The sequence below is a fragment of the Dipteris shenzhenensis genome, chromosome 1 (assembly GCF_047967505.1).
Source record: "Dipteris shenzhenensis isolate YYH24624 ecotype China chromosome 1, Dip_SZ_1.0, whole genome shotgun sequence".
Lineage (NCBI taxonomy): Eukaryota > Viridiplantae > Streptophyta > Polypodiopsida > Gleicheniales > Dipteridaceae > Dipteris > Dipteris shenzhenensis.
The window spans coordinates 68,129,571-68,154,521 of NC_141596.1; the positions used below are offsets into that span (position 1 = coordinate 68,129,571).

Here is a 24,951-nt window from a genome sequence, read left to right on the forward strand (position 1 = left end):
TCTCTGGGAAGTATGGAAGGAACATGCGTTCTTGAAAATACTAAAGGAACTATCTTGTCATGTCAAATCAAAGTTCCTTCCTCCCCCAAAATTTATGGACTTTAAAGAAAGCCATCTACTCACCCCAAGCACATTAAAGGTAATATAGAAGACACACAACGTGACTCTAGATCAATAGACCTCTTCATCTTATACCACAGAAGCCCCTTCTAATAGGGGTGCAATGACCTAACTTACCATGATCTATTATCCAATAACTAATTAATTTGCCAACACTATATGTAGCAATAGCCTGATACTATGACTAGCATATAGGTTCCATTCCTATTAGGATTACCCTCCCTAACCTACTAATTCCACCCTCTAGTATCTTTCTTAACCCATAAGTGAGTCACTAGCTAACCTAGGCTAGCTAGCGATGTGACATGTATTTATTAGACATCAAGTGCCTAGTGGAATCTTCCTTAAGGCGAAGTATACAATTCATTGAGCTTAAACATGTAAGGAATATGCAAAACTTATAGGAAAATTGGCAAGTATCATGCGTTTGGACATGTGTTCAGACAAGTCATGTAGCTAGCATCAACTTTCAAGGTTTTATAGCTTATAAGAAGAACTGTTGGCTAAATCAAAGCATCGATTGTGATAGAAATAATACTTTTGCCATCAAACCTAATACCTAAATAGGTTCTCTCAATCGGGAAGAATTGGAAATTATATAAACTAGTATAAAAGAGAAAGAGGGGAGGGGTGGTAAAGGCAAGAAGGGGAGAGGGGGTAAGAGAGGTGAGTGGATACTATCTTAAAGTGAACACGAAGAATTAATGAGGAGGAGAGAAAGTACCAACCTATTGCTATGCTATACAACATTGCACACCACCTAAAACATATCAAAAGTTGTCAATTGGTTGTCTCCTTAAATTGTGAGAAATATCAAGCAATGCACTTCAGAAGATAGGTTTCTTATCATACATGGAAGATAAGTTGCCTAAGATGGGTATGTTGTGATTGTACTATATGTGTAGAAGGTGTGTAGAGAAAGCAAAGTGGAAGCAGAGAGGGTGTGTAGAGGGAGTGTAGAGAAAGCAGAGTGGAAGATACTTCAATTTAGAAGCACAATTTGATCACGAGATGTTGAGGTTGAGCAAGGAGTTTTGCCCACAAGTGTCCCCTTTGCAAGGTTACAAATGATGTTTCCAATCGTATGTGAATGATGAGCTTCATAAGATGAATATCTTATGATTGCATCGTGCGCATAGCCTAGTGAGAGTTATTTCTATTAAGATGTACCACGCATTGTCATTTTGAGTTACGCATAATAATGAGGTCACGCAAGGAGTTTGTCCAATGCAAGTGTCCCCTTGCATGGGTTACAATGATGTTTCCAATCATTTGTAGATGGTAAGTTGTCTAGGATAGGAAGGTTTTGATTGTATCATATATGTAGAGGGAGTGAAATGGAAGATAATAGATTCAAAAGCATCATGCATTGTTATTTTGAATTGCACAGAATAGTTAGGTCAAGAAGGATGTTACGAAAATTGTATCTCATATTTCTTGCTAAAGATACTACTTTATTCCAATCCAGTGTGGCAAAGTGTTCGTTCCATAGAAGCGCACCGAACGCGACAGAGGTCCTAGTGAAAGCTGTGTAGTTTAGTTAGGACGCCTAACTTGCCTATGACTTGTTATGTTAGGTGGTCGATATTGTGGGTGATTCCATGTTAATACTAATGTCGCTTGTGTTATCAATGTTATGTTTGGTTATTGTACTTTGAATTATATTGAGATCAATTCATTTAGTGATTCTTACAATTGATTATTAATTAAGAATGTAATCTATGGCTTGAGTATAGTTGATGGAACTACTTAAGGGTTGGAGTTAGTGCGAGGTACTGATCGAGATGTCGCACGGTGCATGCTATGTGAATATGGACCAAGATTGAAAAATAATGAATATTAAGATTGGCTAGTTATTTTATTACTTGTGGATGAGGGCATTTCAAGCCCTGTGATATTTTGAGCTAGTGAAGCTATGTTGAGAAATCCCTCCAATTGTGGACAAGGAATGCTTTTGATGTACTATTTTTAGCTCTTTGCTTTTTGGAATATGCAATCTTAATAGTCTATCTGGGCAACAAGAGCCACCATCTAAAGGAGACAGTTTGGACCCCATCCGACATCGTCTCACTTCTTTCCTCCTTGTTCCTTATTCTTGGTTTCTATGGTTTTATAAATAATGAATTGATGAGCTTGTCTAATTCCAATTTTCATTACCGTGGTATCAAAGCCTAGCTACACTCTACCTGCTCTGTGGGAAACAAGCGACACGATTTTAGCCAATCTAATGACATAATCGTTCATGAAATATTTTTTCTAATCCTGGTTTTGAGTTCATGTGCAAAACTTATCAAAGTTCTTCAAAACTTGACGCTGCAAGTGCTATTGGCAAAAATGGCCCATCATAGGCTGTTCAAAGGGTATGCACCGATTATTTTGCATGGCTAGATCACTATATTCTGAATATGAAGGTAAGAAAGTTATATTTGTTTTTTGGTTAACTACACACTGATCTTTATCAATGTTTGGAGGGACATACTTGAAGCTTAACAAAAAAACACCCAAAATGTCGCATAGGGTCTTCACACTACCCGCATCTTCCCGCGAAAACGCCACCATGTCATCTACAAACCTTCCACCAACCCTCTAATGAATCCATCCTGCAGAGCTTTCCTTACAATCTTTACCAAAGGTATCGAGCAGAGGGCATACAACAGGAAGTCCATGGGGCACCCCTGCCTAGGAAGGGGAACAGGATACCCTCTCTATGATACATCAAAGACATTGAGGATCACAACTGTTCAAAGAGCCATGAGGAAGTGAGTTGACGCACAGGTATAAATCCACCAGATCTACTTGAAGAGTTTGCTAAGTTAGAAGTAATTCTGAGCAAAGCATTTGAAAATGTTCCCGAGGTGGCAATATATCAAATTGTTCCCAGCATAGCAATACATAAGAGTTCAAAGGGGACTACATTAAAGATGCAAAACAATCATGGTAATTGACAAACCATTTGGAGCAATCCTCCAGCAAAAAACTAGTAAATGGGCACCATCCAAAGCAGGTTCATGCGAACAAAGCCACTTCATCACAGTCAGAGCAATAGCTCTAATGAGGTACAGGGGAATAAGCTTCTACTAAAAGCCATTTGTTAAATCTATTTCAAGCAGTGGCCGACCAATTGTCTTATGAGCAAAAATTAAATCTACAAAGGAAAATAACGCATGGTCTCTGTAATAAGCTTGCGAAGACAATCAATAGGAGACTGAATCACAGACGGGATACCAACTATGGCATCCAATAAAATAGCCAGTCTATTCCCACTAGCAAAGAATTACTGGATCCAGCTGGGCAAACAAAAGCTACATAGACTTCTCACCTTCCATGTCTTCAGAGACCAAGTCTCCTTCTCAAAAAGTACAGCTCACAATTTCCAGTAAGGTCAAGTCTGTTATCCCTGGCACACAATGACCAAATCCTTTTGTCAAAGGAAAGCACTTTCTCCACAAGATCGAGACTCCTTCCCCAAAATCACAGCTCACATTTTCCAGTAAAAATGATGACCTACAACAAACACGTAGTAGAATATCCTGAAAATGAGATTCCAAAACGATAACCAAGATTACAAACATGGTAGTCTCCTCAACTGAGATCCTAAAATGAATGTAGGAAAGTTCAAAGGAACGATTGCTAATCGGGAGTCACACAACAACCGAGAGGCACCTGAGAGAGACATCTCCGGCTGCCACTACTTGGATAAGAAACAGTCCTACAGCATAAACTGTCGGGGCCCTGAACCGCATGTCCTGAACCGCATGTACAGAATTCAAGTCCTTGCATAAAGGAGAAACTGATTCTTGTAAAGGTCCATTCATTAATCGTCAAAAACCCTTACCACACTCATAATGTAAGGACTGAAATTGCATCTTGTAAACCAGGCTACCAATAAGTTGCACGTGGTGACTCACACAACTTGTACATCAAATACAACAAGAAACTGATAAAATTGCTGAGTGAAGTATCTCCAGAAGTGAAACGTATCTTCTGAAAAAGTTCCACTGACTACGGAGATTCTGCACCAAACACAAATACTTCATAGCCGAAGCATCCCCTGCAATTTGTTGCAACAAGCAGAACTCGTAAGCGGTACTTCTATCTTGGTACTTCTATCTTTATTTCCCCTTTGGTGCGACCTTTCTACCAAACTTCTGGGGTTGCTTTTTGCCCATTTTTCTCTTTGGAGCCCACTTTTTCTTCTTGCCTGCCTCCCCTTTTGCCTTGTGAGCTTGCTTCTCTGCCTCCACATTGTAAACGCTTACAGCCTGCACAGCAAAGAGAAGGTCACTCTCACAAATCCAAAACACAAGACAGGCACATAGTCAGAAGCTGCTATCCATACTATCACCTTGTTTACATCAACTATGTCATGATTATTCTGGGCCAATACTTTATTCAGCACTCTTTCAAATTGCTGCTTTTCCTGAAGCCCAATCCCTGATCCTTCAGCAACTGGGAGAAACTGGACATGATATAACGAAACACAATTAAGCATCAAAATCTATATCCTCTAGTGCATCCCCTTCAAGAGAGCAAAGGGGAAGACGAGAAGCAGAGTTACCACTCTTTGCAATTGCATAACATGCATTCGAAGAAGACTTCTTTCAATGTTCGGTTCAAAAAAAAAAAAGGTTTTAAAACAAGGGTCATTATGAAAATATACCTTCCTGTACTTTCCTGTGTGTTTGGGCTCTTTTTCTCCAGCTAACTTGCGATCAAACTTGCCTCCACTTGCTGTGGCAGTGCTGGCAAGGCCAGCTGCAAAACCTATCTCACCTTTATTCATCTTCCTTGGAGCCTCTTTTGTGCCTGTTATGGGCAGGCTAGTTGCAGCCAACTGCACAGTGCTGCCACCAGAGGCATATCATACGCAATTTTTAAAAAATGTGTAAATTACTTGAGGGGGATCTCATGATTTGCACAACATTAAATATTTAGAAAGATGGATTCAATGAAATACAGTGCAACACAAAATTTAACCCAAAAAACCTTGTTGCTTGTGTGCAGTAAATGTCATTGCACAAGATGAAGTTATAAGATAAACGGAGATACACACAGGCACGTGTGTAATCGCGTACACATGTGTGCATGCACACACACGCACATGTAAAACAAGCGCACACAAGTTACAATCCAACCTATCAAGATACTGCTAGCATTGTACTCATAAACCTTACCACACATATCAGATCTAAGATTTAATTATAAAAGACAAGATGAGGCTCCTTACATGCCCTTACGATGCACGAAGGACAAAAGAAGAGGCATACCTCGGCAATGCAGCCTTGCCACCAAATTTTGCAGCCCTTTTCAAGTTCTCCAACTGGTTCTTTTCTTGCTTCACCACACGTGATTTCTTCTCAGCCCGTCTTTGACTAAATGGATCTGAGCCTGGTTCTGAAATGGTCCCCCAAAAAAGGTGCAAAAGAGAGAGTGCTAAGAACAACCATCTTAAACATAGCAGTATCAAAGCAGGACAGAAACACCATACCTCACAGACAAAACAGTTCCAACATACGTACTGTGCATAGAAATGGATGAGTTCAGATAAAGACAAATGAGTATGTCACAGGACGTGATTTTTGTTGGCAAATAAACTGTGACTACCTTGGCTTTGGGGACTAGCCTAGGGGACTAGCCTAGGGGAAGTGCGAAACTCCTAAAAGTCCCTAGGAACTAATGTTAAAGTAGGGTCTAATTCTAAGTGCACCTACTAGGTCAAGTGCTAGACCAAGGCAAGGAATAAGAGGGCCCAAAATGTTGGGCCCAAGACGTTGGAGAGTGGGTTAGAGGCTTTAATGAGCCACGTGGCAGCCCATTTAATGCATGTACTTGCATGCACCCTGTTTTCTCTCTAACTTGCATTCGTGAGTCTACTCCTTTGATGTACAGAATCCTCTCTTGCTGCCCATGAGCATCTTCACGCATTTATGAGGCTGTACAACTTTTGTTGCCACGTATCTCGAGGCTTGTTCTCTGGCTGTGCAGCTTTTCCTGGACCCAATTCGAGGTCCCTGTGTGACTATACAGATCTGGTATACGCATTTCAAGGCAGATTCCTTGACTGTGCAGCTCTGCTGCACACAAAGTGAGGCCATTTACTGATTGTACAGCTCTGCTGCACACAAACTGAGGCCATTTGCTAATTGTACAACTTATTTTCACGCTTACTTGTTAGGAAAGGAGTAGAAAGGGAGTAGAGAGAGTCAGGAAGTGAGAGAAGCAAAGTAGGAGAGGGAGATGGTGATAGGAGATGGAAGGGAGGTACAAAAGAAGATTTGTATTGCAGCAGACTAAGGTACAACAATGGCACGGGGCAAGTAAAAGTCTGAGTCATCTCCCTTATTTATAGGGAGAGATGTTACAAGATATCTTCATAGATAGATCTAGATAGATCTATATTCTACAGAATATCTTTACAAGTGCTAGAAGATTCTACAAACAAAGTATCTAGATATTACATTGAAAATATCTTTGTAAAGTTCTAGAACATTTCTGGAAGCTTCTAGAATATTCTGGGTAACCTCTAGAACTTTCTAGAACATTCTAGAAATACAAAATGACTTATAAATATTTAGATATGTGAAACCAAAATACTTCTAACTAACATTATCGAGGCTCATTGCTGGCTGTACGGATTTCCCTCTCCTACCCGTGCTCATTTCTACACCAACTTCTGATCTCTCTCCCTCTCCTAGCTGCCCATTTCGTGCTGCTGCCTCTTGCTCTATGGACATGCTGCCTCCTAGAGGTGTTCCAGCCTCGAACAGAGTACCTGGGAGGTGGTTGATGCCCGTGGAAGCTGATTCAATCCCATTGCTGCTGTTCCTTCATTTGCTCGTGACTGAGGGCACCTATGCATTGCTGGGGGCTTGGACAGAGGATAGGTGCGAGGCCAGAGATCGCCCCTCTTCCATGGACAGCAAGTACAACCGGTCTCACCTTCATTTGTAAGCTTTTGATCACTTTTGAAGCTTGTTATTGCTCCTTTATTGTCCGAATTTCTCTCCTGGCCATTCGGGCTGTAGCAAGAGACACAGACACAGAGGGTGTGCCTAGACTAATGCCAAAGAGACTGTGTTGTGAGTTTCATCCTGCCTTGAGGCCACTTGTGCATTTTGGGATATGTGTTGCTGCATTGTCGCCTTGAGAGGCTGGACATTGGTTTGGGGGACTGCCACCTTAGCAAGCTGGATGCCTTGTGGAATGCATTGTCAGCTTTCAGTTGGTCATAAAAACACTGGGGAATGCCTTAGCCTGGCCTTGGCAGTTGGATTTCCGTATAAATAATAGACATGAAACCTACACGGCTAGTGAAAAGACCTAGCTCCTATTTATGAAACCTGAAAGACTAGTGAAAACACATGCTATTCATGTTGGCTGACCTTCAATGCATACCAGGGTTTAATAAGCCCCACAATATAGTTCACCATCCAGAAATTTGAATAGGAAACCCGGTCCATAAAAGCAACCTGGTCCATAAAAGCAAAATTCCTCTACTTCACCTCTAAGACATTAAACAAGCATCTTCCATGCCATGCCTTTTCTTGTCCCAAGAAAAAGTACCTTTTTAACAACTTTGAAAATAATACAAAGAGTCAGCTATCTATGAGGCACATATCTCCCAAGACTTTTCTTGCTCGTTTTTTGGACGGCACTCTTTGAAAAAAACTTTTGCAAAATCCAGCTGTACTAGGAACTTGACTACTATCATACAAGTTTGTCCATATTACAACCTATTAGGTTTTAGCCCCTGATACAGCCTTGTAGGCTAGTTAGTATGCTAGTGTGCACCATTAGGATAAATTCAACCCTATAACTTGATTTTTGCCCCATGGGTTCGCCAAGCTATTTTAGGGTTAGCACTCAAAGTGATGTCCCATCACTTTCACCTGTACTTTGTCTTGCACTTGAGAGCAGCTGCAACAACACAGCTCGTTTTTCAGCTCTCCAACTTCAATTTTTCTGCTCCATTGCTTCTCCTCGACCCTTCAGCGGTATCAAAGCAGAGTTCCAGACCAGCCGTGTCCATTTCCAGTCATTTTGGAAGACTTCCATTGCGTAAAAAAGAACACCTCCCCAAATGACCTTTCCAGGTTCAGCCGCCATCAGCAACCTGCACAGCTGCGACTCATTTTGGAGCAGTTTGGAGCTGTCTAGTGCTGTTCTGGAGCATAGCTGAAGCCCTATCGCCTTCTGCAGAAGCTGTTCTCAGCTGCCTGGAGCCATTCCCTTGCTATGCAGCTGCTTTTAAAGTGCTCCTGAGCCCATCTTTGCTCTGCGACTTCTGCTGCAGCACTTCTGAGCTGCACAACTGCTGATTCAGAACCTTGACAGCCATAAAAACCCCTTGTCAGGTACATTTTAGGAGACTCTTGCCTCTGGGCATTTGGGAATTCAGCTCTCTTTTAAGACAGAAACACCTTTCGATTGGTACTGGTTTACTCAGACTGTGAGCTTCTGTTTGAGGTTCAGTTTAGCTCTGTTTTGCTGATTCAGACTGGGCGGACCAGTTCAGTAGTGTTTGATGTGCAGTGGATTCTGCATGTGTGTGCTGCACTTGTTGTGCAAGCTTTTCTGTAAAGAATTGGGGCTTGCCTTGCCCTTTCGCTGGTACATTTTCCCTTGTGCCTTGCAGTTTTTATTTGCAGATTATTTCCGAAAGGATATCAGACATTTCAATCAGTTTTCTTTGGGTTCTTTGCATTTGTGCCATATCTGCAATAGCAAGCAACATTACCTTTTTGGCATGCTTGCTCCTAATGACAAGCTTGATGACACCAACTACCCCATGTGGTCATACATGATGCGTCATGTGTTGGCGGCCAAGAACTTGTGGAACACCATTGCAGGTTTTGCAATAAAAATTCCGTCACAAGCACCTCCTACAACTACACCCACGACGACGGGTGGGGGTAATGTTGTTTACTCTTCATCTTCTGCCACTGCTTCCCCAATGCCTCCGACACAAGAACAGATCAGATGGGATAGAAGAACTACTAAAGCTTATGCCTTAGCTGTTCAGAAAATGATAATCCCTCACATCAGGTCTTGTGGGACTGCAAAGGGTGCGTGGGATAAAAAAGCCTCTTTGTATCACATTCGCAATGAAGTGCATGTTGCATATCTGCGGAAGCAATTAGTGTTAGCTTTAGCATTTGAGATGTGTGTGGTAAACCTCCAAGGGGTGGTGAAGAGTCAGCTGGACGCTCCTGAGGTGGTTCCTTACTTGGCTCTTCCATGAAGATTGGAGCCTCGAGCATCCATGGAGAAGGCAACTATGACGTGTGAAGGTAGCACAGATTGGCTGCCGGCTGCTGGCAACAGTTTTCTGTCTCCTCACGACTTTCTCTGTCTCTCCATCAACACCTTTAGGAGTTAGAACAATTTTCGTCAGTTTTGGAAAGTTTGGCACTTGTTTGAGATCAGAAATTGAAAGATCGCTTCTAGATAAATTGCAATTGATAGGAACAAATGCTTGAATAACTGCGGTTTAGCCTAGATCCTTGGTCCAAGGTTCTGAATGAATTCTGATTTCAGTTGAGCCTTGGTGAGTTCCTCGGCTATCCATATCTTCGTCCCTTTCAGCTTGTGAGATTGCGCATAACTTTTATACGTATGTCTCGTGAGTTGAACGTAATGATAGCATGGCCATTACGTTGACCGATATGAACTACTCGAGCTTCACCGTCATCATCTGGGTTGTAAGGATTGTCATCGGCATCTGCTGTCCAGTCAACAATAGGCATAGCTGTTTCGACATGTGCTAAGGTATCACTAAAAGATTCATCTTCTTTATACCATCCCTCTGGAAGCCTCCCAAATCTGATTTTCAAAGCATTAACCTTTCTAGCTGCATGTTCTTTAGTCTCTTCCTAAATATCAGCTTTGTTGACCTTTGCATCAAACTCCACAGTCACTTCTTGCTTGGCTGTCTGCATTTCAGTATGAACTAGATTCTTGACTGCAGAGACTAGTTGGGGGGTAGGAGGGGAAGCATTGCATGACTTTATAACATCGTCAATGACTTCCTTCTTACCAGGTCCTTCCAAGACTTGAATTCTAGCTATGGCATCCGTTAGCTGCATCCTTAGCTCTCTCACTTAATCCTGTAGGAAGTAAATTTGTTCATGATATCCAAGAATTGGTCGGTCAAAAAGACCACCTCGTTCATATATATGTGCATACGGGGAAGGCGTCCTGGCTGCCACTGTGGAGTATCTGGCTTTGTTACTGGAGGCTGCTGGAGTGGAAGGAGTTTTTGAAGAGGATGAAGGTAGGCTGGGCCATGTTTTGCTGGCCATATCTCCTGTTACCTCCTGGCTGAGCTAACCCCCTAGTTGGGCTGGGGTTTCAGCCCAGCTAGGGGTTCCTAATTCAAGAGCTTGCTACAACCAGCTAGGTGATCAAGGAGTAGAAGCGGAACGGGAGCAAGAGGTACGGGCATACGGGTACGGACGGGAGCGGGAGCGAGAGCAGGTACAGACGAGAGCGGGTATGGACGGGAGCGAGAGCGAATGGGAGCCAAACGGGAGCAGGTACAGGTACAGACAGGAGCGGGAGCAGGTAGGGATAGGAGGGAGGGGGAGGGGGCTAGCAGAGAGGCTACGAGAGGGGGGTTGGAGAGGCTACACGAGGGGGGAGGCGGAGAGGCTACGGGAGGGGAGGTGGAGAGGCTACGAGAGGGGGGGCGGAGAGGCTACGGGAGGGAGAGGCTGAGCGAGGAGAGCTGAGCGAAGGGGGGAGGGGGGTGCTGAGCCAGAGTGGGGGCTGAGCGAGGAACCAGGGCTGAGCTGAGCGGGGGCTGAGCAAGCGGGAGAGGTGAGCGGGGGCTAAGTGAGCGGGGCTGAGCGAGAGAGGAGTTGGTTGGGGCAAAGGAAGAGAGGGAGAGGTAGCAGAGGGGTGGCTGGAAAAGGAGGAAGACAGTACAAGGGGCTAGAAAGAACGGCTGTCCCCCCTCCCGCGAAGGTCTTTATTGAAATACAACAACTTTGTACAACTAGTTGGCTCATAGAGGGAGTATGAAGCTAAGCAATAACTTAAGCTCAGGGGCTCTTCTTTTATAGCCTAGGCGTAGCTTGTGCTTTTCCAAAAGCTAGACTTGCTTTCCACCCTAGAATAGGTTAATTTTAATAAAGCTAGCTCCATAAAGAAAGCACTTTTTCTCCGAGTGAGGTGCCTTTTATGGGCTTTTGACACTAGTGGGCCCTCCATAAAGTGGGGCGCCACTTGTTCTTGTGCTTTGGCTCTTGTGGGACCTTCTTTTTAGACGTGCCTATACCTAGATGAATCCAGGAACATTCCCAAACTCATCCTCTAAAAACATACCTTCTTTTTGGACGTGCCTCTTGATTTTCGGCTTTTTGGCACTCTTCTTGGTCCTACACATTCAATAAACATTTTCAACACTTAACGCAATAGGTCCCCACAATGTTCAGAAATTCCTCATAGGTTATCTTTTGAAAAATTGAGGCGGTGCACTTTGAATTCTCTAAGGCTCTATCTTCGTGAAACTTCCAACTGCCTCAATCGTTGATATAACGCTGCCTCTACTCCACGGCTTCAATTGTTGATATATGGCTGCCTTTGCTTCTTGCCAACGAGTGAGATAATGAGGGAGAGAGATTTAGGGGAGAGAAAGAAAGGCCCTTTGAGCGGAGTGACAGAGGCGGAGGGACGAAGGGAGAGAGAGGAGGGAGGGGGCAGGGGTTGTTGCATGATGCATGAGCGAAGGAGAGGGAAAGGGGGTGGCTGAGTGAGGCAAAAGCGAGACAGAAGAGAGGGGTAAGGGGCGCAGCTAAGCGATCTAAGGGGGCTGAGTATGGCCGAGGATTAGATTAGAGATCGTAGCTTAGGTTAATTTGCCACTAAGAGAGGCATCAAAGACTAATTAGTGGCATTCAATTCGGGAAAGTGAAATGCATGCATTCTAGTTCTTGGACTAATCTTAGTCCCTTGTGGGCATCCCAACAATTCTCTTTACCAATGCAAAGTAAATAAAACTTATTCTAGTTAACAAGAGTCAACTTTATTTAATTCCGAAGTCAATCTAATAAAGATTCCTTCTAATTATTGACATCCCCTCAGCTTCTAATCAATTGCCTTCAACTGAGAAGCTTAAACTTGAGGATACTTCGAAAATAACTCCTCATCTACCCCTTGGCATCAAGTGCCTCATAGTTCTTGAACTTAACAAGCTACCTAAGGATAACCATGTCTCTAGGTCCTTTCTTCTCTGAATTATATACAATCTGTTTTGGTTGCAGGATCTCCTCCATCTCTTCTATCTCCGGTGGGTCACCTTGAATTGGTTCCGTGGATTTTGGTCCTACATACTACTTTTAAAGAATCACCTAAAAAGCATTGTCAATATTCCAAGTCTCTAGTAGCTTTAGTCGATATGTGACTTTATTTACGGTCCACCAACCTAGAATGGCCCATAGTATCTAGGAGCACCGTTGGGTATACCTTTTCTTTTCTTTTCTATTCATCTTTCTAAGTCCAGCTTTCTCAAACTTAAGAAGTATCCAATCGCCTTCTTAGAGGTTCATATACCTAGATGAATCCGGGAACATTCCCAAACTCATCCTCTAAAAACACAACATAGTGCAGTTTCAATCTCACCATAGTCACTCATAAGATTGAAAACCATAAACTCCATCACGCATTGCAGGGACTAGCTAGCTACTATGACATCCCCACTGACGTCATCAGCGCCCAACAGTGGGTGTATACCATAGTATAAAAATATGCTCTCACACATACAAATCCACGCACCCACACATACTTCAGCATCCATTTATACAAAGTCTTCATACTGAGTTTCTGTTGGCACTCCGGAGGTGAAGGGCAAACTTAGCCATGACAAAGGCTAGCACTAAAAGAGAAGGCTAAACAAAAAGTAGTCCAAATCCCTATCACTCACAATCTCCTATGGAAGGCCATGCAACTTAAAGATACACTCCACATGGCATAATGCCTTATAAATCTTCTGTGGAAAGAAGTTGAACCAAGAAAACCCCTTAACTGCGTGAGATTTGAAGGTGTTGGCCATTGCTTTACCACTTGCACTTTTACTGGATCCACTGAGATACCCTCAGGTGAGATGATGTGACCCAAGTACTCCACCCTTTGCACCATGAAAGAACACTTAGAAGGTTTGGCACATAACTGGTGCAACCTGAGAATCTCCAAAACCTTAGCAACATGCTGCAAATGCTCGTAGATATGAAGTCTTTTATCTATGGTGTATCAGCCTTAGGTATGTTTAGAATGATTGAACATAAGCTGAAAATAAAAAGCGGGAAGCTGAATAGCCCGTTTTTCTTTTAGTTTCAAAAGAGAGTTTGATTGAGAATGCTTGTGCTTTCTAATTTAGGATTGTAATTTTGCCTCTTTGTAGGAAGCGATACATGTAACAAATTGAGAGTAGCTATGGAGGGTTGAAGATAAACATAGCTGAAAGGGATGAAGTGATGAACACGAAATGCAATAGATAATCTCATTCAGAAAGAGAAGCCTCTAAATAGGCTCAATACAAAGGTAGATGACATCACACATGAGCTCAAGAGAGCATCTCGTGATCCATAAATCACTCCTAGATTATCTCCATCATACCTACCAAATGAGTCGAGCTCAATCCACTCCAAACACACATCTAACAGTGCTTATGGGCACCTAACTGTGCCTCTAGCAGACACACATAGAACCTAAGGTGTGCCTGAGGCATACACCTTGAGATATCCCAACAAACCCCCCCTCAAGGGAATGCCTCAGGCTATGTCAAGGATACATCTAGTCTCATAGTTTCTCATGCCATCTCATGGTGGTCAAGGATAAATCTATGGCTAGGTTCTCATGCTAGCAAGGGTTCCCTTGGGTGTAAGGTAAACAAAAAGGGATACAAACAGACCTTCCAATGGTTATCTCCCCTGCATGTACATGCACACAATGTCTGCAGGAGGTACCATGGAACAAAACATACACATGGCCTACATCATAAGGTGACCAGAGGTGTTTACAAAACACACAAAACACAATAGTTTATTTTCATTCATTTTGGAGGACTATCCAGGCTGAGTACCTTGACTCAACATTAAAAACAGAGATCTGGAGCATATATGGAGATGAAAAAAGCATAATCTTCATAGGAGGCCTCATCTTGTGGAGGCACATCAACTGAAAGTAAATTGGCAGTGGCAATTTCTGGTTTTGCTTCCTTTTTGGAAACCTGATCTGAGCAGGGCAACATAACGTGATTTTTGGTGCAGCTCAGAGATGATAAGCTGATGTTGGGCACAACAACAAAATGGGTTTTCTTGCTTGGCTGGTCGAACACAACCATGACCAATAAAAGAAGACGAAACTTCCAAATCATTAGAGAGTAGCAGTGGCTAGCAACCCTCATCTGCTCCTTTTAACTGTGCAGAGAAACACTGGTGTCAACTATGGGTTGTGTGAGCCAAACCTTCACAATCGGAACTCTGAGAAACCATTCATTAATGCCTCTGATTGCTAAAAAAAACTCTCGACTGCAAAGAGAAACCAAGCAGCTGCACTTGAAATAGGTAGGCTTTATACTTTTGGGAAGACTCCAAAAATACACAGAAGTGCCGTAGAGTTTTCCAATCGATCATGCAGCATGAGTGAGCAGCTTTGAGTCTGCTTCTTAAGATCACACTTTTGCGATTAAATGAAGCTATCAACTTCAAAACTTCCTTGTTATCAGGTCTCGTGGAATGAAGGAAGGATGCCAAACCTCAGATTCACAAAAGTAGTCGCATGTGAAACATATGTGGTTGCTGAGAAAGAGCCGAAAACGAACTACAGCAGCTGGTTGCTGAAAGCTAGATGACAAGCCGCTCAGGACCATAGAAGCAGCGTAGAATGTGGACAGATCAATGTACGATATCAGCACAAAAGTTTGAAGCAGGCCCAAATATTCCGTCACGAGCGCTTTGGAACTAAGAGAGAGGTTGCATTGATTCGAGAGAAGACGCGAAAGGGTGAAAAACTGTCATAAGCTAGAAATGCTTGTAGATAGCAGACGTCACTCAGCATAATTAACCTTGCAAAAATCTGTCGACATACTCCAGAGTACAGACGCATGAAAAATCTTGAAGATAGTCGACTCCAACACAAAAGAACGTCGTGACAAAATGTGCTTTAATGAATAAGACAGCATGCTCGAGTAGAGTCAATACTACTTCTGAGTCAATACTACTTCTGTCGATCAAAGCTGCCTGTACATAAAATTGCAATAAACTGCTACGTTGCTTCGCCAATTTCCGTTGAAGATCAAACCCATGATGACTAATTTGAGATTATCAAAAACAACAACAGGACAACAAATATGCACCCCCTTATTGAGTCAAATCATCTCAACTCAGCTTTCGACACCTTCCTGCTGTAGGACTCCGATCAATAGCTTCAAATCCACGGTGTTCTCTTCAGCAAATCCTCATAGGCTGTTCAAGCACGGAACCTTGCTCTGATACCAAATGTAACAAATTGAGAGTAGCTATGGAGGGTTGAAGATAAACATAGCTGAAAGGGATGAAGTGATGAACACGAAATGCAATAGATAATCTCATTCAGAAAGAGAAGCCTCTAAATAGGCTCAATACAAAGGTAGATGACATCACACATGAGCTCAAGAGAGCATCTCGTGATCCATAAATCACTCCTAGATTATCTCCATCATACCTACCAAATGAGTCGAGCTCAATCCACTCCAAACACACATCTAACAGTGCTTATGGGCACCTAACTGTCCATTTAGCTTTGTATGTTTTAAAAGAGAGAGAGAGAGAGAGTTAATTCCACTTTTTTGGAAGATTTTATTTCTTGACTTACTTGTTTATTTTTGCTTAGTCACCTTCTTCTTTCTTCTTTATTTCTTGTTTTCTTTCTCTTTTGTTTATTTGATGTATTTTAGTAAGAACTGGGTTTGCCCAAGAGACTCCGCGAGTCTTTAGAAACCTAGTATAGCTGCTTTTGCTTGGGCACTGATGACAACATAACTGTTGCTTTGCTTGCTAAGTATGTCTTCCTTTTGTTTTTCATAAAAGTTTTGTTTACCTTTTTTTTTCTTCTCTTTCATCTTCTCTTTTATTTTATGTGTAGATTTTTTATCTTTAGAACAACAAAAACTCTAAATTTGTATGATTGGACTTATTCTAGTCTTACAAAGGTGTACGTTGCAAATGCTCTTCCTTACTCTTGCTGTATACAAGTACATGATCAAAGAACACAAGTGCAAACTTGAAGAGATAAGGACCCAAGATTTGCTTCATCAAGCTCCTGCGCGCTTCCCCTCCCCCGCCATACCTCTACCTCCCCCTAGCCCCTCCTTGCCTCGCCCTCTCCCGCCCCTACCCCTCCGCCCTCACCTCCCCCTCACCCCCGCCTCGCTCCGTCCCCCCTCGCCACGCTCCACCCCCGCCCGCTACCCCCCTCGCTCACCCCTGCCCCGCTACCCCCTCCGCTTCACCCCGCTACCCCCTCGCTCCACGCCTCCCGCCCCGCTACCCCCTCCGCTCACCCCCGCCCCGCTACCCCCTCCGCTTACCCCCGCCCCGCTACCCCCCTCCGCTCCAACCCGCTACCCCCTCGCTCCGCTCCGCTCACCCCCGCCGCCCATTCCGCCCCCTCACCCCTCGCCTCCTGCCCCGCCCCCTCCCGCCTCTCCGCCCTCCCGTTCCACCCCCGCCTTCCCTTCCCGCCTTCACCCCCGCCCATTCGCTCCACCCCGCCCCCTCCGCCCCTCCATTCCCCCCGCCCCCCGTTCGCCCCCTCGTCCCCGCTCCGCCTCTCCCCCGCCCCCGCTTCCGCTCCCGCCGCCCCACCTCACCCGTCCCCCGCCTCCACGCCTCCACCTCGCGCCACCTCCGTTCCCGCCACACCCAGGCTCCACCCTCCCGCTCCTACCCCCCCCTTTTTTGGGTGGCAGCCTCTTCCTCATCGGAAGCCTCGCAGTTTGTCTTGGCGGTATGGCGGCTCCCTGCCCGGAACCGGAGGCCCAGACGGTCCCTCCCTCTCCAGATGCCTACCGCGTCATCCTGACAGAGCAGCAATCATCTCGGGTTCAAGAGGTTGCCAATGACTTTGCTCTTACCTCTGTCTATGGCAGAGTCATTGGACATTCCCCCTCCAGATCAGCCATCAGGGACTGGCTCCAGTCCACTCTCATGCTAGAGGACGGCCATATTGAGGAGGTGGCCCTTATGGGAAGGGGCATCTTCTGGCTTAAACTCTCCAGTGCGAAAGCTGCAACAACCTGATTGCTGGCTCCCCCACGTCAGTGGATGGAAAGATTATCATGATAGTCCCGTGGTACCGTGGATTCAGCGCAGCAGATTTTGATGCCCGGTTCCGTGTACCTCGCCATCCAGTGACGCTAGTTTTTCCTGGTCTTGCTGCTGAGCTGCGGCCGATTGTTAGGGACCTGGGCTCCCACTTCGGCTGGGTTATGCTCGATACTTTCGCCGATGCGGTGACTACGGCAGGAGCCCCCCGAGTCTGTGTGGCTGTGGCGGATCCTGCGACTCTCCCAGCAGTGATCGAGATTGTGACAGGTGCCGGCAGCATCACCCAGAGCATGGTAGTCACCGGACAGCCAGGACAGTGTCTGAGGTGTCACGGCTTTGGGCACCTGGCGGCTGTTTGCCCACGTTTTGCCAGCTCTTCTCGGCCTCCCCCGCCTCCCCCCTCCCCGCCCCCTCCCCCCTCCCCCCCTCCCCCTCCTTCTCAGCCCCAGTTCCAGTTGCAGCCCCATTTCTCCCCCCCCCCGCCTCTTTCAACTCTCCCGCAGAGCTAGCTGCTCCGACGGTTCCTCAGCCGCGGGCAGCCCCCGCTCCCCCTCCTTCTCCTCCGCTAGCCGCCCCTGAGGAGTCTGAGCTGCCTATTCCCCAGCCTCCTCCCCCTCCCCCTCCCCCTCCGCTGGCAGGACACCCTGAGTCTACACCACCACCGGAGCAGGCTTCTCCGTCCGCTAGCCCCTCAGTGGCAGACTCTGACGGGCCTCAGCTTCAGGAGAGAGAGCTCCCCCGCGACTTTTACAGATCTGGCCCCTAGGACTACTTGGATGTGGCCGACCTCGGGACCTTCCCTGCTTGCCTCGACATCAGTATCTTCCTGCTCCGCAAAGGGGCGGATGGGAAGATAGCCGCCTTGGCCCCTAGGGATGGCCCTAGCTTTGCTTTCACATTCCTCAGCGACGGCACCGAGACCTGGACAGACGACTCGGTCTGGGAGGCTCTCAGGGAGCAGACGCATGCTCAGATTTGCTCCTGGATAGGCCCGTCCGGTGGGCAGCTTCTCGAGACTCAGTGGTTCGAGGGTGACGTGCGCCTGCGGTGGCGCTGCGCCGCCAAACGATTCAGACTGATTGTGATCCTCAGGCCCCCCCTGTCTTGGCCCCTCCCCCAAGATGTCAGAGCCTGGACGCCTCAGAAACTCCGTGCCTTCTACGGGATGTCCATCTCAGAGATCTCGAGCTGGCTCGAGAAAGCCTTCGTTCATGGTACCAAAGGCCTCTCGCCTTTGCCGAAGGTGTTGAAGGACGGGCAGGACGACCCCGCCTCCCCCTCCAAACCTTCCCATAAGCGCCAGCATCTCCACTCCGAAATGTCAGCTTCTTCTTCGACCTCGACCGCGAGCAGACAGTTGTTCGCTGCCTCCCAGTCCTCACCATGAGCCTACACCTCGTATCCTGGAATGTGAACGGGTTTCACTCTTCTGGCACCCGTGATCCTAGGAAGCTCATTTTGAGACAGGAACTTCAGCCAGCAGTGATTGGACGTTTGGATGTACTTCTGCTCCAGGAACACAAGCTTTCGGCGGCTCACTCTCGTAGATGCGGGAAGATCCTCCCTGGTCGCTCACACTTATTGGGAGCCCTCGATCGGCGCACTGGGAAGGAGTGATGGTGTCTGTACTTCCGTGGGAGAGCAGCTAGCCCAGGGAGTTTTCGGTCATGGCACGTTGATTCCAGGTCGTGCCCTTTGGGTAGGCCTGGAATTGGAGGGCTCCAGAGTTGGAATTCTCAACATTTATGCTCCCACAGATCTCCATTGTAGAGCCACCTTCTGGAGGACACTTACAGGGATTCTCCCAAACATGGATTCCTGGATTGTTGGAGGTGACTTCAACAATTTGGAGACCTTGGAGGACCAGCAGGGCAGAGGACCGGAGTTTACAGGTATGTCTCAGGCAGAGCAGTCCGCTTGGGACTCTTTTATCTTTGCGACTGGAGGAAGGGACTGTTGGCGAGACCCGTCCTTCCGGCGTTGGCACGGGAGCTTGGACTTCTCGTGGGGTTTCCATAGGAAAGGAAGCACTCCTGGAGAGGCTGGATAGATTTTATGTTAGTGATTGGGCCATCAGCAGAGGCGGTCAGGCCGGTATAGTTCCAGGGACGACGCTCTCCGACCATGCGCCTGTGCTCTTATCATTAGATTCGGCAGCTCAGGCCCTTCCCCCCCGCTCATGCCGGATTCCCGACTCCATTTTCTCAAGGGAGGACGTGCGCAGCAGTATTTGCAGTCTTTGGGATAGAGACTGGGGCGAGTGCGCGGATTTGGTTGATTCGGTGGCGCAAGCTTTGCAGGAGTCCAGCCAGATCTGCCAGCTCGCAGCCCTACAGGTTCGACAGGAGTGGTGGGGTAGAGAGAGAGCTCTTCGGAGGGACCTCGCCTCCATTCAGCGGCTCCAGCAGGCATCCCCGGGCTCGGAGGAGCTTCGGATCTAGGCCCTTCGAGCCAGAGCCCTTCTTGAGGAGACACTCCAGCGTCGTCCAGAGTTTTCCTATCACGCCTCTCTCTCCTTCTGGGCTCGGAAGGGTGACCGGATGTGCAGGGAGTTCTTCATGACACATGGCCAGAGAGCTGTAGGTGATCAGCTTCGGAGTCTCAGGACAGCGGAGGGATACATCGTCACGGATCCGGGAGAGGTCTTGGGATTGGCCACCGACTTCTACAGGACCCTTTTCCAGCAGGAGCCGCTTGCTCCTCGTACTCGTCGTGCCCGTGAGGAGGTGTGGAGACACACTCCTTCCTTGGTCCAGCCTAGCATGCAGGCGACGCTGTTGGCACCGTTTACCACGGATGAGATGCTGGAGGCCTTGATGGCCATCGATGGACAGAAGTGCCCAGGTGAGGATGGGCTATCCCGGGCATTCTTCACCTCCTTCTGGGACCAGATCCATCATCCCCTCCTAGCAGCTCTTCAGAGGATTTTCAGCAGCGGTTAGATGCCAGAGAGCCTCTCCTCGGGACTGATTTGCCTCATCCCGAAGGGAGGAGATAGACAGGAGATCCGTCAGTGGCGCCCGATCACTCTCCTTACCACTGCCTACAAAATCCTAGCCAAGATGATCAGCGCCAGAGTTCGGCCTCTACTTCCAGACCTCATTCATGACACTCAGACAGGCTTTGTCCAAGATCGCAGTATCCTGGATAATGTCTTCACCTTTTCAAAGGCGACGGAGTGGGCTCAACACAGCGGATCACACCTTGCCATCCTACTTCTCGACTTTGAGAAGGCCTACGATCGGGTGGACTGGTCCTTTCTGGAGGGGACTCTGGAGCGGCTAGGTTTCCCAGCAGGTTGGATTCAGGGTATTTCAGCTTTGTACACGACAGCCTCTAGCAGATTCATCATTGGAGGCAGGATGGGTGAGCGTTTTAGCTTGGAGAGATCAGTGCGTCAGGGCTGCCCCCTTGCTCCTTACCTATTTCTCTTCTTCGCCGAGGCTATGACTTACTACCTCCGGGCGAGGTCTACAGGGCTCAGGGGTGTTCGCCTTCCCCTCCGGGAGGACACGGAGCTCTTGGACTCGGAGTACGCGGATGACACAGCCCTGTATGTCCAGGACGATGAGTTGATGCTGGAGAGGGCGAGGATGGCCCTGGAGGTCTTCTGCTCGGCTGCTGGTGCGAAAATCAACTGGAACAAATCACTTGGTTTCCTCACAGACCCCGGGGCGCGTTCTCAGTGGGGGAGGTTTTTGGGTTTCAGGTGGATCCCGCGGGGACAGACAGCTAGATACCTGGGTTTTCAGGTCGGCCTGGACATCACGCCAGCTCAGCAGTTTCTCCCGGTGCTAGATTCCATCCAACAGAAGCTGGCTTTCTGGAGCACTGCTAAGCTTTCCCTTGCAGATTGTGCCTTGGTAGTCAACCAAGTCCTCCTTGCCACGGCTTGGTATGTGGCTTCCTGTTGGTGTTTCTCGAGATCCAGTGTGGCACAGCTTAGGAGGCTGGTTCGGAACTTCCTTTGGTCCGGGGAGGATGGCCTCAGAGATACCAGAGCCAGGGTTGCTTGGCAGACAGTTATTCTTCCGCAGGCTGAGGGAGGCCTGGGAGTCATCGATCCAGAGCTGCAGAGTCAGGCCTTGTTAGGCAAGTTAGTCATCCGCAGTTTGACCCCGGGGGGGCAAACATGGAAGATGCTACTTCAGCAGGGGGTCGGTTCTTGTGTCCCGCGCCGAGGTGGAGAGTGGCTCCCGTCCCTCAGATGGATCTTCACTTCCGCCCCGCTTACTCAGCCCCGTTCCCCACTCGTTCGTAGCCTCCTCATGGTTTGGAGGCGGCTCCGCCTCAGTCTCATTCAGTCCCCTCCCCGCTGTCAGGAGGAGATCGATCGCCAGCCGCTTATCTGGAATGATCAGGTCAGAGATGCCGAGGGCCTTCAGTTGGGGAAGAGATCACATATCAGGTGGGATGGTTGGATGAGGGGGCCAGCCCGGTCCCTTCGAGTTTGGAGGGACACATACAGACATTTGGAGGGACACATACAGACATTTGGAGACGGCTGATCTCGCAGACGCAGCTGGAGGTGCACGTGGAGCCCAGGCGAGACGCACGGAGATCGACGGCGCGATCCCAGCTGATTGGTTGATTCCACCTGAGCCTCAAATCCTCATGCCTGGTGACGACCGTTGGCTGGGACAGTTCACCCCCCGTGGCATCCCACTGGTGGTCGCAGGACGTATGGACGACTCCTCTATTTCTTTCTTCGCGGTTATGGGGGATGGACGACTCATGAGAGAGGATGCACTCATCGACCCCCTACTCCCATGGCAAGAGGGTTCGGATCGTAGGCCTCTTGGGGAAGGTCTGGCGTACCGATCCTAGCATTGAGCAGGATCAGCTGCAGCTTTGGCGACTCTGGCTCTGGGAGGGGCGGGCCTTGTCAGAGCTTGATTGGGACCCAGGAGAGTGGAGCTGGCCAGAGGTTGTGACAGGACAGGGGCCGACCTCCTTCTTTGCCTACAGCACGACTTTGGGCAGGCGAGTTCTTGGGAGGATGCAGAGCCGCCCCCCCACCCAACGGCCCAGTTGGTATGCACAGGGTATTTCCAGATTCTTTTTGCAGGCCTTCTGGAAGGCCTTGTGGGAGAGCTGGCGGCCGCGGAAGATCTCCTACTTCCTTTGGCTACTCGCCCACAAGGGTCTTCCAGTGGGGAGCTGGTTGCGACAGATTGGTCAGGATAGACCCTGTCAGATTTGTCATGAGGACGAGGAGTCACCAAAGCACTGCCTGTGGAGCTGCACTCGTGCCCAGGACGTGTGGAGGTGGGCCTTCGGGATCCTTACTCGCGCAGCTCCGCAGCTAGGTTTGATCACCTGGGGCGCGTTCTGCTGGTGCAGCACCACACCTGGCTATCATCAGTTGTTCGAGGCAGGCCCGCAAGACCCTATGTTCCTTATCACACAAGGGACTTGGGGGCCGCTTGAGGGCATCCCGCAGCACTTGGCAGAGGCGGACACACGATCTCAGGAGAGACAGCCAGTCTGGGAGATTATTAGCAGCATCGTCGGATGGCACATTTGGGCTTCGCGCTGCGCGCAAATCCTCGGTGGTACCCCTCTTTCGACTGCCCAGGTCATGGCCGACATCTGGAGCGAGATTATCCACACGCTCATAGGCCAGTGGGACCAGATACAAGGGGATTCCCGGGCTGGCCGGGAGAAGCGGAGACGCTTCCTCCGAGATTGGGATACGCAGGGCCTCTTCTTCGAGCATACTTCTCAGGGCCTTCAGTGGCGCTACTCACCGCCTCTCTGGCTGTTTATCCACACCCGCCTGATCCCTCCGTGAGAGAGAGCTTTTTGTTTCCACTTAGGGCTGCGTCCGATTTGTGAACGCAGCCCCGTCAGCTGCAAAACTGACTTTTATGTATCTTGTTTTTTCCAAGTAATATAATCAGCACTGTTTTTCGGAAAAAAAAATGAAGCTGTGGGTACTTCCTGTGTCCACAAGTACATAGACATCTCTGCCCTTAACTTGCCCTTTGACTCTAAAAGTAGTACTAAGAGCATTGCTGGAAATGACATACAATTCTGACTGAGTATCCCATGTCACTTCTTCATCACTAACAGTTCCATTCATCTGAAACTGACTGAGCAGCAAAGGGTAGTAAATTCCATGTCCTAGAGCGGTCCATGGCTCTCAACTCACCATGATTGAGACCCCCATGATTGAAGACAAAGTTCTCATCCTCTATCTCATCATCCCTTGGGACTTCTTGACCACAATCATGGTACTCTTCAGGTTCCTCACACTCCTCCTCAGATTCTGAAACCTCAATGATCATGCTCAGCTTACCAGAGGCTGACTTTGCCTTGCATGATTTGTTGTGGTGAACACTTTACTTTTCTCCACACCTATTCTCCACACCTAAAGCATAGTCCCCTCTCCTCTCATCCATTAGAGATTGGGAAAACTGTTTTTGAACCTCCCTCTTGCCCTTGTCAAGGTCTAGATATCTTCGATCAGCTTGGACTCTTTGGCAATTTGAAGCATTGACGGTGGGATATTTGGGAATTGTCTACCTGGTACACCATAAGCTGAGGCTGGTTGAGAAGGCTTATACCCCATTTGAAATTTCTGCTCACCCATAGACTTCCTCACCCCATAATCCATTGTGCTTGGTTTTTGGAAAGTACCAATCCCAATGACCTTCTCCCTTGAATAATACTTGGATTATACTTGGGCTCATACAATTCTGCCAACTGCATGGCTTCATCCAATGACTTCGGTCTAGAGGCCATCACATCTGAAGCAATAGAGCCCATGAATAAACCTCTGTTTTTCATCTATCCCTCTCACAAACAGGGAAAGCTTCCAAAACTGTTTTATATAGTGCCTAACTGATCCATTTTGAACCAAATCATACCATGGACACAAGTATTGATTTATAACCAAAGGAGAGAGAAAGGTGACAACCATTTCCTGTTTGAACTCCTCCCATGTGGCCATAGGTAGTCTAAGTCCCCCTTCCACATCACTCCTCATATTTCTTAGCTGTGTGAAGGCATGGTCAAACTTAGTCTTGGGTTCTTTTTCCACATCATCAAATTTATGTTCCAGCATTACATTGAGCTGCCCAACCTGACCTGATAGCTTTTGCTGCTGATCCATAAGATGCTGCATCATTTTACTTTGCTTTTCCATAATACTTTACTGATGCTGCAGCATTGTAGCCAAAAATCCTTCAAGATCCACTCCAAGCCTGGAAAGAGGAGACTTGAGAGGTGGGTGATTTGGACGTAGACCTTCTTGCCAAACCCTCATCATCTGGCTCTTGCTCACTAATACGGACTTCATCCCCATGTTCCAAGGCTCCAACATGCTCTTGTGCCTGGCTCATTATCTAAGCTTCATCATACTCCATCTCGGATCTTAGATCTCGAGTTATTTTACCTTTCTTGGAATTAGAAACAAATTTCTTTGGTGCCATTAAATTTAAGGAATAAGCATGATCAGGCTCCAAATCCAAATGACAGCTTGTTAACTTGAGATTTCACGCATAGAATAGAGTAGAATGGC

At 47.3% G+C, this 24,951-nt stretch overlaps 2 protein-coding genes across 4 annotated transcripts in view; both read right to left on the reverse strand.

Moving 5' to 3' along the window:
- Positions 1-2,996: 2,996 nt before the first annotated feature.
- LOC147906271 (uncharacterized) lies at positions 2,997-3,935 on the reverse strand. 3 transcript variants are annotated; one of them, XM_087377607.1, is made up of 2 exons: positions 3,784-3,935; positions 2,997-3,517 (listed from the first exon to the last, which is right to left on the reverse strand). In XM_087377607.1, the coding sequence occupies exons 1-2, from the start codon at positions 3,933-3,935 to the stop codon at positions 3,451-3,453; spliced, it is 219 nt and encodes a 72-aa protein (XP_087233733.1). In that variant the 3' UTR covers positions 2,997-3,450. The 3 variants fall into 3 exon arrangements, with proteins under 3 accessions (XP_087233733.1, XP_087233724.1, XP_087233738.1); XM_087377598.1 differs by having other exon boundaries at positions 2,997-3,624; XM_087377612.1 differs by having other exon boundaries at positions 2,997-3,650.
- LOC147906272 (ribosome biogenesis regulatory protein (RRS1) family protein) overlaps positions 3,639-24,951 on the reverse strand; it is a 39,560-nt gene continuing 18,247 nt past the window's right edge. Inside the window, exons 6-9 of the mRNA XM_087377587.1 lie at positions 5,388-5,514; positions 4,781-4,964; positions 4,466-4,579; positions 3,639-4,382 (exon numbers count right to left, since the gene is read on the reverse strand). Of these exons, the coding sequence (XP_087233713.1) occupies positions 4,233-4,382; positions 4,466-4,579; positions 4,781-4,964; positions 5,388-5,514 (575 nt within the window). The 3' untranslated portion in view covers positions 3,639-4,232. The remainder of the gene's footprint in view (positions 4,383-4,465; positions 4,580-4,780; positions 4,965-5,387; positions 5,515-24,951) is intronic.

What these genes read in the sequence shown, in the direction of transcription:
- LOC147906271 (XM_087377598.1), bottom strand. Translation starts at nt 3,935, where the DNA reads ATGAATGGACCTTTACAAGAATCAGTTTCTCCTTTATGCAAGGACTTG. An exon ending in GCCGGAGATGTCTCTCTCAG is followed by an intron (nt 3,625 to 3,783) that starts GTGCCTCTCGGT and finishes TGTTTGTTGTAG; the next exon opens with GTCATCATTTTTACTGGAAA.